Here is a 14,775-nt window from a genome sequence, read left to right as displayed (position 1 = left end):
GTGATGACTAAAAGTGGCATCGTGGCTCTAGCACGCGGAGAGCTAGCGGGAGAGCGAAAGGGAAGACAAAGCTATATAACGAACAGCTGGCTCAGGATCAGTGGTTTGTGCCAGGACTCAAAACCCAACCAACCAACCAGGATCGGGTGCTGTCTCTGTGTCTGAATTCCTTACAATATGCTGTATTTACTCTCATAATTTGGGCACTTTTTTCCTCGATTTTGGGGCGCCAAGAAGGAAGTGTGCAAATTACGCAGGGATTTCGCAAGTGCATACGAAATATTGTGTCACAGTCCTAATGCGTGCAAGAAAATGAAAATAAATTGGAGCCCACTCAAAGAATAAACTAACTACCCCAACAACACATTCAAGTAAATCCATATGGATTTCCCGAAAATAAAGCTTCTTAGCAGCTGAAGAGATTGAATCTAGGAATAAAGCCTCCCTGTGGGAGGTCGCTCTACCAATTGAGCTAACCTGGAAGGTAGCAGTTGGCAGTGCGAGGGTGAATTCATTGGCAACTCGAAGCACACGTACACGAAATCAAAATTGATTCTACGGAATCCCGCAAGGTGGCAGAAAGATTAAAAAAGAAGAATTGACTGTAAAAAGAAGTTTTCTTTCAGGAAAATTCATATGAAGTCCATTGTGGCTTTGTGCTACGAACAAGGTGGTTCTCAATTCCCTTTCCTGTGTGTGCTGTATTCAGCCAATGCAGCCAGGAAGGAAACCAACAATCTAGTGCATGCCGCAGACTACCTAATTACAAAGCTGCTGCAGCAAGTAGAAGCACAACTACGCACTCCACTAATTTTTAAAATGTATCCATGCTCTGTGATTTCACTATAACCTATACCAGTGGTTCCCAACCCCCTAGAGCCTGCATAGCTATTTCTATGATCCGCAGAACCCTTACCTGCCTTTTTCTTTAAGCGTGACTGTGCCACGTATTATTGAACTGTCCAAAATGAAGTGATGTGGCATGTTTGATGTTTTTGATAGCAATAAAGCCACTTGTTTGACGCTCCAGTTATGTTAATATACCTACGTACTTCCCCTCCCTTCCCTCCGCTGCAAGGGGTCCCCCACCCTTTTCACCAGTCCACAAGGGGTCCCCGACACATCCATGGCTGAAAACCACTGACCTATACTATGAACAAAAAAAAAAGAAGAAAAAAAACCTGCTGCAAGAACTGAAGTACATAGTTCTTAGTTGAGGCACAGTGGCTTTAAGATCCTCCGAGCAGTACACAAGTTTTACAATGCCATTATTTTGTAGTATTTTGTACTATACCTTGTGAGGAGCCATGCAAAGCATTGCGACCAGGAGTTCCAAGGCTGTTGTGAGTCTGCTCATACTCCAGGACTTCCTTGTATATCAATTCTATAACAATCAAAAAATAAAACGAAGCATTACTGCACTGAACCCTCAGTTTCTTCTTCGTTATCGCGCAAATGTAACCACGGCTGTAATGTACCAAGGACAAAACATAACAGAAAATGTTATGTAAACTATGTAAGTGATTAATAGCTTTATTGCTTCAGGGCAGGAATCCTCAAACTGGGTTCTACAACTGGGTTCTACAAATGGTGGAACCTATTTTGAGCTCAGCGCTCTGTTCTTGTCTCTTCTATCCTCTCCTATGATTTGCACTTTAAGCACTTTCTTTGTCTTCCACAAATGGCTTTGCACGGTTCAATGAGCTATGATAATGAATCGATCCCATCCCATTTTTACATGTTCACTTTCACAACTGCAGTTACCATTTACAACTGCGAATAGCCCCGTAAGCGTCACATTGGTGTTTCAGTTCCATAATGACTGATAAACAGCGCAGGTAAAATTTTCAAACTCTGTGATACTCTCCAGTGAAACTCTCCAATGAAGCAAAAATATTCGTATCACCAGAAATTTCATATCATCAAAAAAATATCACCGCCATATCCACAAAGTGAATGAAGTTACAGGAGCTTGCTCAGAGATAAGTGGGTAATCCGCCAATCCTCCATACACATCTCCTAACATCATATATAAACATAACGTTGTTCAATATCTTGGGCTGTCACCATGAGCTGCTGTTGCGTTGTGAGCTTCCCGCACTGTTGCCTTAGCTTCTGAGGTGTTTGTGCAGCCCAGCGGTAACAAAGAGTGTTCACTGCACGTGCTGAAATCACCGGAAAGCTGATACCTACAGCGGCGGCGCACCATCTAGCCAGCATTGTTGGAATCGCCACAGAGCCAACACTTTGAGGGGCGGTGCCGGAGAAGTGTACATGCCACCGTTGGACAAGGCGCGAGTATAAGAAGCTTTCCAAACAAGCTTCTAAAACCAGAAAAATCAGTTTTAAACCACGACACACGCAAAAGACATCTATTTCTGTCAAAAGAACTCACTTATGCCTTTTTTAGACACATGTGAAAGACCCATAAGGAAAGCCAGCTGCCCCGAAAGCGCGCATCATAGTTTTGCTAATTTAGGCCACATAAAAAAAAAGAACTTGGTGCCCCAGTCCACTGTAACATAGTAATAAGCATAGATCGACATGAACATCGAAATGCTTCGTGCCTTTTACACAACTTTATTTGATTTACCCTACGGTAGCATTACCCGCATAACTTTGGAGCTTGTATTCCCCATCAATCGCATCAAAACGACCACAGTTTCGTGCACGGTGGTTTTGCCAGGTAGTTCCGTTTTCAACCCCGATGTGCTGGCTGCACACGTGCCTTTAAAACTACGTCATTGGTTGCTATCTATGATTGCATCTGCCGCAGTTTTGTGTGCAGCGTTTGCAGAAAGCAGTGTCGCTTGAGTGTGTCAAGCATTGGACACACGTGCAGTTTCAGAATCCCCTCAGCTATGTCGTCGCCATACAGGACCGCGCTGAGAGCAACCGTGGTTTCGTCTGGCTGTTGTGGAAAAAGACAGCCACAGATCTGGCAGTGTGTACGCCAGCCATGTGCTTGCTTTCAAAGCTTCCAGCATGCTGCTCTTGGCCATCGCTCGACAGCTTGATACCAAAGTTCGCACCCCCCCCCCCCCCCCCGACACAGAAGTGTTCTGACCATCTGAATTATAGCTCATTGTACTCAGTGGAATTCTGCCAGGGAATTTAAAGAATTCGTATCACCGAGATTCTCCAAATTAGTTAGCACAATACAATGGTTTCATAAAAAGCCTGCATCAGATTGAGTTAGATTTTTGTCAATGCGGCCTGATCACGCACAGGAATTTCGGTTTCTGGCAAATCTTCCTGCCAGCCACAAAAACGCAAAAAATGGTCGAAACCCTGGAGTCTCCCGGGAAGTCCAGGAGAAGTATGTGTACAATTTCCGAAACACTTGGAAAAACTGTCGCGGCTTCAAGCCTGCCATCGCATTGCGAATACGTTACAAATTATGGAACGTTCGTGTGGTCATATGATAGTGCTTGGACTGTCTTTACTAAAACCTCCGGAGTGCTAAAAAACGAGCAATCGAACGTACTGTTACACACTGCAGTCCTACTATGCCGGACACGGAAGCCGATCATACGAAAAGCGACACAATAAAATCCTAACCACGGGCCTGCGCACAACGCCCACTGCTACATGTCTGCGGATGCGCGTAGGTGGTATGGACACAGAGAAAGGGAAACTTCTCCAAAAAGACGGCAAAGGTCATTTAATTGACTAAATCTAGCCATTCTGCTAATTGATGAAGCTGCCGCTGATAACAGAAGTATGTACTGTCTTCTCGTAGCAGTGGAACATACCATAATGCCATTTACGCAGCCTCCGTGACTCGCCCCACAACGCGCCGAAGCTAATCACGAAGGCCACACTGTTTTAATAGATTTTGCAGCTTTACTCTATCAGAAATAAAATATTTTCTGTAAGATTTCAGGCAAGGTTCGTGAAATCATTAGCATGGTTAAAATTTGTACATTTTAAGAGAAATTCGAAAGTATTGGCAGGTATGAGAGCATGATGAAATGCACTTCCGATAGATTTGTGTCCCTCGAAGGCAATCGTTATACTTACTCGCACAAGATATGAAAGGAAGTCGACTGAAGTTGCAAAACTCTATCCTGATTTAATCAAAATCGTGATAAAAGTGCACACAGTGCACTTTGATCCCAATCTTAAACTGACAGTCACAACAATGTGTGAGTGTCAGAGCACAATCACAAGCAGCTTTTTACCTGCCCCATGAGGCTTCAAAGATAGTAGTCCTCACCTTTCCACTGCTCCACGGTGTGTTCACGTTCATCTACGGAGTGGTCATATGACGCAGGTGCCGGCTGCAACACACACAAAATAATCAGCCATAAAACAACAACCTTTACAACAGCTTTCAGGTGGTACAATACAAATATGCAGAAAAAGCTTGTTAGTTTCATCCCTGTTAATTTAGAAAATTGGATAAAACTATCCGCTTATCCAACATGTCTATCTGCTTATCAAACTATCTGCTTATCTAACAAACAAATGTATTGTTTATTGGCATCGAATTTTCACTATTTTGGTTACATGACCTGGCTACAGCCCAGCTAATATGGACACTACTACTTTTTTATGCCAAGCATGAAGCACCGTAAGTGTGTGCCGCAAAGGAGCAAAAACAATGTTCACAAAGAAGTGCGACAGCTGGGAGCCTTCAAAAAGGCCTAGTCTCCATCCAAAACCCTACCACAATAGCATCGTTGGCAACCGACGCTTCAGTGGCTGTGGCAAACGTTTCTTTTTTAATTTTACTCGGCACACATAAACAGTGCAGGCTTTACCTCTGGTCACGTTGATAACTAGGATCAAAGCTGTAACATGCTGTCGTTTCACTTTCTCTACGTGCCATCAAAACTACCTAGTCAACATCTGTGATAGTGCATTAGCGAGCCAGCTTTACTCAGCAGCAGATCCGGTGCTCCGCAGTTTCAACTATGAACGTAAGGCCACTTGCATGCCTTCAAAGCTGAGCGGGCATGCCTTTAGTGACCATGGCTTCGTCCACAGTGGATACAGTCCTCAGTAGCTTCGTTTTGATTTTGGGCAATGCACACACAATGTCACAAAACTCAAGCGTGGTGGAAGCTGTTGAAAATGAAGAACTTCGGCTGCAATCTGCATCTTAATAAAATTCCCTTGCTACATTGTTATGGACAAACGATCAGTTGCAGACCAATTTTCTGGAGAACAATTTGTTCTCCAGAAAATTGGTCTGCAACTGATCGTCACGTGAGCATGGTAATGGTTGTGGCAGTACTTAACAAGGCACTGGTCAAGAAAATGTTTCAGCTTAAGACACAAACGTTTTAAGACCCTGTCACATTGTGAACAAAGTAACAAATGATAAATATGGTGGGTTTGTTGCTGCTATGTAAAATAAGTACTGTATTTGCATATTCAGTAGTTGCGTATTCATCAAGAAAATGAAAATGCATTGACACAATAGACATTTGCTTATTATTTTTTTATAGTTTCGATAGTTCGACATTCAGTGGCCATTTCTTTCCTTCCCATGAAACACAAATTAACGAGCTTTTAGTGCATTGTATTTGAAGGTGTCTCATAAAACACCAATATCAAGTCAAGTAACGAGCACTCCGAAGTCCTACAACAATAACCCACACATAATTCAAATATTACAGTAATTTTTCACACGCCTATAAGGTAGCCAGACAGCATTTATCCAGTCAGGAGGGATAAGAGAAGGCAGCATGAACCAAAACGTCGTACGATGAATGATAAGAGTGAAGCTTTCTAAAAAAAAAAAAAAAGCATGGTTATCCATATTTAGCCATTCTTTTCTCTCTAATAAAAAAAAAATTGGCAGAGTAATCTATGTACTATTCTCTGTTCCATGCGACCATACCGTCATTTGAGTATCACACAGAAAAAAAAGCTTTTTAGGAAGCAATGCACACATAGTACAGTGAAATTTCAGTAGAACGAACCCCATATTAATGAACTTTTCAAATTAACGAACTTTTCAGATTAACGAATTTTTAAAAAGTCCCACGCCGACTGCTAATAGTTTTAATGTAAAATTATTTCACAACTACGTACTTCAGAATACCGAACTTTTCAGAATAACGAGCATTAATTTATTCCACATATTAACTAACGCCTCAGTACTACGAACTTATGTTCTGAAATCCGTCATGACCACCGGAGCGATACTCAAGCAGACGACAAAGCGAACCGACGCCTTGCTTCTCAGAAGACACGCGACCATGTGGAGGAAAAAAAAAATGAAAGGGCGACTTTTTCTTCTTTCTTTTCGTTGAAACCTTGACGCTGCAGGTTTAGAAGCGAGCGCAGAGGCGAGGGCAACACGGGAGGGCAACATGGGAGGGCAACACGGGAGGGCAACACGGGAGGGCAACACGGGAGGGCAACACGGGAGGGCAACACGGGAGGGCAACACGGGAGAGCAAGGTCAGCAAGGCAGAGTGGGAGTTGCGGAGCAGGAAGCATGGGCGCAGAAAACCGGAGACAGCCAGAGAGCAGAAAAAAAAACGCGGAGAATTTTCTTTCTTAGCACTTTCTTTTCTTGGAAAGAGGCGATGTAGCCGTGGCGCTTCAGGTTTTTCTTTTGAGGCCTTGTTTTTTCAGTCGTGCTCATCTCTTTTCGGTGATTACTTATCGGGTTCACAAAGCAAGTCGGCGTTCGCGCTGTGGAGATACTACAAATGAGTTCGTCTCTGCCTGCGACGAAGAAGCGAAAGCAGTTTTCGATAAGTGAAACAATGGATATTTTTCAGCAACTGGAAGGCAAAAAGCAGGCTGTTGTGACCAAAGAACCGAATCGCACCACAGGAATGTGGATGAGCTGGAGGCCTTCGCGCTGCAAAGTTTGTGCTGCTCGCATCAAAAAAAAAAAAAAAAAAAAAAAAATCACGAACTTCTTCAAAGTAAACATGCATTTTTTGGTGTTTGCTTGTGCATTTGTTTTTTTCTCGTGAAAAATGAGTTCAAGAACACACTGCTGTAAAGGTAAGTCGTTTTGGTCGGTTAAAAATAAGTACTTATGGTTAATTTTCGAGCTTTCACTATAACAACCTTTCAAAATGACGAACAAATTTCCACGGTCCCCTGAAGTTCATTGAACCGAGATTTAACTGTACTTCGGAAGGTGTGTGCCAAGTAAAAAAAGTTGCGAAAATCGTACATGAATTAGCTTACAATGCAAGTTGGCAATGTTAAATAGTACTTCTTTTAAGTGTGCGGTCCTACACCTTTTACGTGAGACCGATAATTCGGCTACTTTTGGATGTTACTCAACTTACTCCAATGGCAGTGCTTCAAGATGATAGCATAACTACACTTACCATTACTAACCCCTTCCTTAGCATGGATCGTTTTTTACATTTCACCCCTACTTCAACCTCTTTTTTTTTCTTTTATAAAATTGCACTTTAATGTCGTAAAGTCATGATGATTATGAAAGACGGCACAGTGAAAAACTCCAGAAATTTGAACCACCTGGTGTACTTTTGACATGCACCTGAAAAAAAAAACTAACTTCGGCAGCGTCGACCCGACAAATGCTTAGAATAAATGTCAGGGTCCCAGCAGGAGTCAAACTCCAGCATTCTGCGTGGCAATCAAGTATTCTACCGCACAACCACGCCTTGTTTCGTAACTGCTTTTCAAATAGACCCTAATGTTAGTGAAACGTCCATTATGGTTGCAGGATACAGTTCATTATGGTTGCACTGCTGGCTATAAGCTTTTAAAAACATTACATATGTACTCTTATGATATAGCTGTCACATCGGCTTAATGTCAATTCAGTTCGGCGCCATCTGCTGAAGTTGATTTATGTAGCAGTGTCCAGGCCTATTTTCCTCACAAGCACCAGCGCTTAATGTCAGTTTATAGCTTCTAGTATTTCTGATACTCATGTTCCTGTTCGCATCATTGTGCAAGTGCTAACAACTGGTGATATAAACAGCTGTGACTGTACAACATATGCCTGTGCATGCAACAATTGTGCATATATTTAGAGTCATTTCATAATGTGTCACTAAATGAAAAAAATAACACGGTAACCTTCCCTTCGCATGCTTCGCATAACGACGATTCCCAAGGTACGTGGGATCTGCCAATTTTTTTTTTAATGATTCAGTATTTTTTTTTAGCTCCCTGTTATATTAAAATGCAGCATTTCTTCAAAAACGATTAGCAATGCATATGAATGTGTAAACACAGGTATAAACAGAAGGTCACTTCTATATCTCATTGCTTAAAAACTTGGGGGCAGTTCAAGCATTCAAGAATTATGCAGGGCCACTCACCGCGTTTACTTCAGCTTCATCGTACCACACATTGATGTAAGGGTGAGCAAGAGCTTCGTCGACAGAGATACGCCTTTCTGGGTCAATCACAAGCATCTTGGAGAGAAGATCACGTGCTTGACTGGCTGCAATGCAACTCCAGATATGTTAGATGGCACAGTAAATTTCCAAGCAGACAAAACAATGCCCTTGCAAGGCTACTAAGTGATGGGATCTCCTTTTAAAGCTATCCAAGCTGTATATTTGAATACTACACTCTTGAATGTTTCTACAACTAAAACACGCTACAAATATTATCCTTAACATTAAAGGGACACAAAAGAGAAAAGCAATTTTTTGACATTAGTAAATTACTACATTGAAATTTTAAAATCGCCAAGCTTGCCACGAGAAGATGCTTGATATGTCAGAAGACACACGAGAAGAAAATGTGGGTGAAGACACCACCACAAAATTCCTACACCAACTGCCGTGTCATCATATACTTCCATGAAGTCTAGTAGATCCTGTGAAATTACTAATCAGTAAAAATTGCATGAATTGTTGTCTTAGGGGGCCTGGGACTTGCATACTTAGTTTCAAGAAGTTTTTTCGACCGAATGTTGCCAAAATATAAAAAATTCACTTTGAAATCCACGAGGATTTCTATGTAAAATTTAAAAAATGAAACTTTGACTTTCATTTTTTCCTTTATTAAAGGGACACTATGGAAACCATTACGTCGACTGATTGTTGAAATAGAAGTCAAGAAACCTTGCAGCCTTAGTTAAGTTCAAATTACCTGCCTCAAGCAGAATGTGTCACATCACTGTTGCCGTGCACAACGCTGCCCAGCTTTACTGCGCAACCATAGACACTAGTAGCAGCAGAACGAAAGCAGCGGGAGCCCAGCAGCAATAACGGCCATTGAACGATTTCCTGCCATTGGCTTAGAGATGGTAGATGTGTTTGATTCAAGTGCGCCCCGCTAGATGGCATGACCCGTCCAGTTTAACCAAAAAAAAATTGAACTTTTGAACCACTCGTGCCATTCCCCATACTAATGTCCGGCGGTTCTTTTTTCCATGAATCGAACAGAAACGAACAAACAGGAATTTATTACATCTCTTGATACACAGAAGGTTCCTTATTCAGTGCTGCTAGTTCGATTACTAGTGATTAATATTTGGCGGTACGTCTGACTTAATAAGGATAATTTTGCAAATGTCCTATCGTAGCACAAGTGTTCGCATGCATTTACCTCAATTTCTCTGTAAGCAGGGCACTGCTGTTGATAATATTGACGTTTTAGACATCATACATTAAGCTTTCACTCCGACACAAACTCTTATTTGACTTTAGTGTCCCTTTCATAAGTCTACGTTGGTGAAATGAACATCGAAATTCTCAAAGTGCAATTTATCAATCTATCAATCTAGACCACTTCGCTATTTCATTTTCGCGACCCTTCAAGCTCAATGTATAGAAGCAGGCGCTCACCTTTCAGCCGACTGTGCTCATGACTATCAGAAGGAAACAGTACGTCTGGAAAGAGCTTGTCAAAGCTGTAGCCTGCATACCGTGGACGATTCTCCACATAGTTGCGGACTGTTGGCTGTAGACGGCGCATGAACTCTTGTGACGGTGTACCCAGTTGTTCAATAATCTTATTCCACTGATCAATGTCTGTACAACACAAAGGTCAAGGAATACTCTTTCTTTATATTCTAAAATACCTCAATTAATTTCTATCAGACCCAACACACCAAAAAAATATCTTTTGCAATACAGTTAACCATAATAAAATAGTTACTAAAGTCAGGAATTTACTTCATTATATAAAAATTCCTAATACAGTATGGACCACTTATAACATAAGTCATAGAAGTTGTGAATATCCACACTATCAGTATTGGACCATAACCAAAACAACCTTTTTTTAAGGGCTGAAGTTGTGTAAAACTTCATGAGCATGCAGCCTCGCGTGTCCGAGAATCGAAGCATGCCATGCGTGAAGCTTATAACCGTTTAAACTTCCAAATGTTGAAAAGACTTCGTAGCGTCCTTGGCAGAACGTCCAAAGACCCACGTTGCCAACAAAATCAATGCAAAAAGGAGGGGGCGGCTAACAAAAGAAGAGAGCACCCATTTAACTTCCGAATGTTGAAAAGACTTCGTAGCGTCCTTGGCAGAACGTCCAAAGACCCACGTTGCCAACAAAATCAATGCAAAAAGGAGGGGGCGGCTAACAAAAGAAGAGAGCACCCATTGCGAAAATTCACCGACTACTTCTCAAACCGCCTTGATTATGCATTTTACACAGAAACTATTATGTCGCATCACACTCAGAAGACAGTGATTATTCAATTTCACGGATGTGCAACCGATTTCAAGATGTCGCAGTTGAATCTCGAACCACCATTTGAGTGCTACACCACGTGCCACGCTCGTTCAACGATATGTATCCCTTCACATCAAGTGCAACCATCGCAAACTTTCGTTCATTTTTTTTGTTGATTTTTCGTTGATTCCATACCCAATTGTACCTAACTTAGATTGCACGTGACCGCTACTGAAATGCAACTAACGCTGATTAGGCCTAGCTTGCCGTTTGGCATGTTGTCGCGGGAAGTTTCTCCAAGACATGAAGATCGGGCATCGAGAAGATCGCATTCAAGGACTGAACCAAGAACAGCTTGTGCGATACGAAGTTTGCATTCGCGGCCAGGAAATCAAGAACGACAAAAGCTAGCCAAGCTTATGTAAGACAGCGAAACGGCAGCAAGGCGTAAGTTGAGTTATAAAGCTGTAAAACTTAAATTTACGGGCGAGGTAGGAAACGCGATATCTGTAGTAAAATCGATAACGATGTTCTACCCAACAGGAAACTTAATGAACATGAGATCACATGTCATATTAAGCAGCACCCAACCGGTGCAACGCTAGTACAGTGGAAACCATGACTTCCAAGGGGCCATGCTAAACCGTCGTATAACCCGTGAGTAGTATAACCTAAAGACTAAAATTATAGCCAGTCCAAAGATTGTAGCCTTGCCCAAAAACTGGGTACTCATCTTCAAAAAAATCGAATCCAATGCACATATTTCTACCAATAAACAGAATCCGAAAATTGCCTGCGGATGAAAACAAAACCGAAACCACGCTGCCAACAGCCTCTCGCCAGAAGAGTCAGACACAGTGTCATCGCTATCACATAATGGCGACAGACAAGTTTGCATAGAATGCCTTGGTGCATGAGTGAGCTGTGCGCGTTATAATTTGTTGGCTTTTGAAGTGCAACTAGTCCCACTGTTATTATGAACGTTGACATCACATGAAAGTAATTTTGCATGGTGAAAACAGTTGTGTCGCGCCCTTATGAGTGCGCAAGCCTGTGACTGCAAGTGCGACAGAGGCAGAAGATCAGCTGTATGTCGACCAGTAAAAGTTTCCCCGAACCGAAAATGCAAAAATATCAGCTTTTTGGCCAGCTGAAGCTACTCTATATGGATAGAGCTTGACTAGGTAATGGCCCTGGATACGTACACGCACGATCGAGGCATATGTAAAGTACATGAACTTGCAGGAGAAAAAAAATTTTCTTTCTAAGAAGACATCCTGTCTCACTCTCTACTTTTCTAATTGTCAACCTAGGGGAATGCAAGTTCATATTTTGCACTCATGAATATTTGGCCGACTTTTGATTAGAGTGTCGTTTTTCTTTCAGACGAAATATGAAAGTCGTCGTTTGATGCGGGGTCGGCGTAAAACTGCGTTGTACATTTTTTAATATATCATTTCTATGGGGATTTTACCGAACCAAACCAATTCGTCGTCAAATGCGGGTCTTCGCGAAACCGAGGGAGGTATATTCGAAATTTCACTGTACACTGTAGCAACATCGGTACAAAGGCTTATCCGTCACCTAAGCAACCGTCCTCCTCTGCTCGGCAAGCCCGCACAGCACGCCGCGGTTTTTCTTCCCTTTTCTTCCTCCGCCCTTCATTCATTCACTCCACATCTCCACCTCCTTCGTAACGACCTCGTCTTTCGCTTCCCAGCTGCGCACATCCGTTCAGAAGCGCACTCACTACTGCATCTGTCACAAAAATTTTCCGGCAACCACGTTATAACCAGTCCTTGATCTTGTGGATCTGCACAATAAGCGGTATGCGTATACATTGGGTTCTATGGGAGTGAAAACAGGAGCCCATAAAGACGTCACTGTAGCTGGTCCTGCACTACAAGCAGTTACGCTATCAGTTGTCGGCACTGCAGTGACATGTCACTTTATATGCCAAGCATGGACACCAAAAGGCTCTTTTTTTCCACAGCAAGTGCCATAAGAATGCTTGAGCAATATTAGTCGAACGGGAAGGGGGGGGGGGGGGGAAGAAAACTCATTTCAATAGAGTAAAAACAACAATTTCATTGAATCTGAGATTTGATGACACACTTGTTAAGTCTTCACAGCTGCCATAAGAAATGCAGGATGTCTAATTGAAAACGTATTATACATTGGATCAACGAATGTCTTTTACGTCAGTTTTATTGTGGAACATCTACACAACTTTACAGTTGTGGTGTGGCTGGTCATTGCAAGCAGTTCCAAAAGAAACCCTTCAGCTGCTAAAGGGCACAAGTGCCGTCACCAAATAAAACTTTCATTTGTGGTGAAGGTGCCTGTTCAGACTACTTCTTTTAGGAATTCATCTTACCCTTCAGAGACTAGAATACCCCTTTTTTTTTTTTTTTTGAGTTCAGGATCACATAATGTGAGCTCTCAAGTGACCTCTTTCTTTCTCACAGATGGATACAGCTTAAGAGATACAATGAAACCCCCATTATACGACTTCCAGGGGACCACAGAGAACTGTCGTATAATCTGGGCGTCCTGTAATCGAAAAACTAAGAATACAGGCAGTGACACTCAGCCTTGCACAAAAAAATGGGAACAGACCACCTGAATATGTCCACGACATGATCTTGTGCTTCTCCAAGAAAGGTAGATAAATTATTCTTGCCAATGGCAGCTTCACTCAGTTAATGCAAGTGCGAGCAAATGTCTATTCTCAGCTTTGAAAAATGGAATTCAATACGCATCTTGCTCCCCATAAATCAAGCCCAAAAATGACCTGCACGTAAAAACAAAACTGAAACCGTGTTACCAATAGCATCTCGTCAGAAGAGTTAGGTAGACACAGTGCCATCGCCATCACATAATTGCGACAAACCACGAGTTCACGAGGTAGCGCAGAATGCTTTCGTGCTCGATTGAGCTGTGCTCATTGTAATTTGTTGTTTTGTAAAGTGCTACTAGTGATGTCCGGCTGTTATAATGAATGTTGACATGACGTGTAAGTTATTTTGAACAGTGAAAATAGCTGCGTCACGCCCGTTTGCATGCCCAAGCTTGTGAGTGCGAGTACCACAAACCAAGGCAGGAGATCAGCTGTAATACGTCGACCACAAAGAGTTTCCACAAACCGAAAACATGAATATACCACAATCTTAGAAATGAGCTTTTCGGCCAGCGGAAGCTGCTCTGGATGGAGCTTTTCTAGGTAACGACCCTGCATACGCATGCGATCGAGCTGTATGCAGAAGCAAATGAACTGCCAGGAGAATAAATTTTCCATTCTAAGAAGGCATCCAGCCCCAATGTCTACTTTTTTCATTATCAACCTAAGGGAACGCAAGTTCATATTTCGCACTCATGACTACAGTGTAGACTATTTTTATCGTAACCGCTTATAGCGCAGAACCGCTTACAATGCGGTCTTTTTCTACTCCCGTTTGCCCTCCCATAAAATCCCATGTATACGTATCCCGCTTATTGCGCAGTACCCCAAGATCAAAGACCGGTTATGATGCGGTTGCCGGAAACTGTTTGTGACAAACACGGTAGAGAGTAGCGCTGGGTGCGCCACTGGGAAGTGAACGACGAGGTCGTTACGGAGGACGAGGGGACATGGAGTGAATGGACGAAGGGCGATGGGAAGGTAAATAAAATGAAAAAAAAAAAAAAAAGACCGCGGGCTCGCTGAGTAAAGCCTGTTTTATATGCGAGCGATATTGCTCCAAGAGCGGAGCGGCAGTTGCTGCGCAAGCCCAAAACAGGTTTCTACAGAGGCGATTGGACGCTGTAGTGAATATCAGCAGAGCTGGAAAAATTCGCTCACGGCAGATGCGGCAGAGCGACCAGTGACACGGATGACACGTAACGCCAGGGGCAGAGTCGAGGAGTGAACGCGCACGCTGCAAGCAACTGCCTCCACGAAACAACTCGGTCCGACTGAGTAGCAGACGACATCCGTTCACTCCCCGGCTCAAAAATGTCTCGCGCTGCCTTCAGCGAGTTGCCCACTGCAGAACTAGTGAAATGACGCTTCTTTTGGGACGTAAAAATTAAGGATCTTTGCAACAAGCATAAGAGCATTCTTTAGGAAGAAATTGCCGAGCTCCTTGAAGAAGTCGCACACCTCCATAAAGTAAAAGTCGTTGTCGCTTGAACTGC

At 42.7% G+C, this 14,775-nt stretch overlaps 1 protein-coding gene across 3 annotated transcripts in view; it reads right to left on the bottom strand.

Annotated features, from left to right (window-relative positions):
- Positions 1–14,775, bottom strand: part of bsk (mitogen-activated protein kinase dJNK) — a 99,345-nt gene that overhangs the window by 21,076 nt on the left and 63,494 nt on the right. For all 3 annotated transcript variants that reach the window (XM_075878286.1, XM_037428653.2, XM_075878287.1), the window contains exons 8-11: positions 9,759–9,944; positions 8,280–8,404; positions 4,220–4,283; positions 1,295–1,384 (exon numbers count right to left, since the gene is read on the bottom strand). In XM_075878286.1, coding sequence (XP_075734401.1) covers positions 1,295–1,384; positions 4,220–4,283; positions 8,280–8,404; positions 9,759–9,944 — 465 coding nt within the window. The remainder of the gene's footprint in view (positions 1–1,294; positions 1,385–4,219; positions 4,284–8,279; positions 8,405–9,758; positions 9,945–14,775) is intronic.

Source organism: Rhipicephalus microplus, chromosome X (genome assembly GCF_043290135.1).
Source record: "Rhipicephalus microplus isolate Deutch F79 chromosome X, USDA_Rmic, whole genome shotgun sequence".
In the NCBI taxonomy this organism is placed as follows: Eukaryota; Metazoa; Arthropoda; class Arachnida; order Ixodida; family Ixodidae; genus Rhipicephalus; species Rhipicephalus microplus.
Note: the sequence above shows the minus strand (reverse complement) of the source record. Positions and strands in the feature narration are given on the sequence as shown.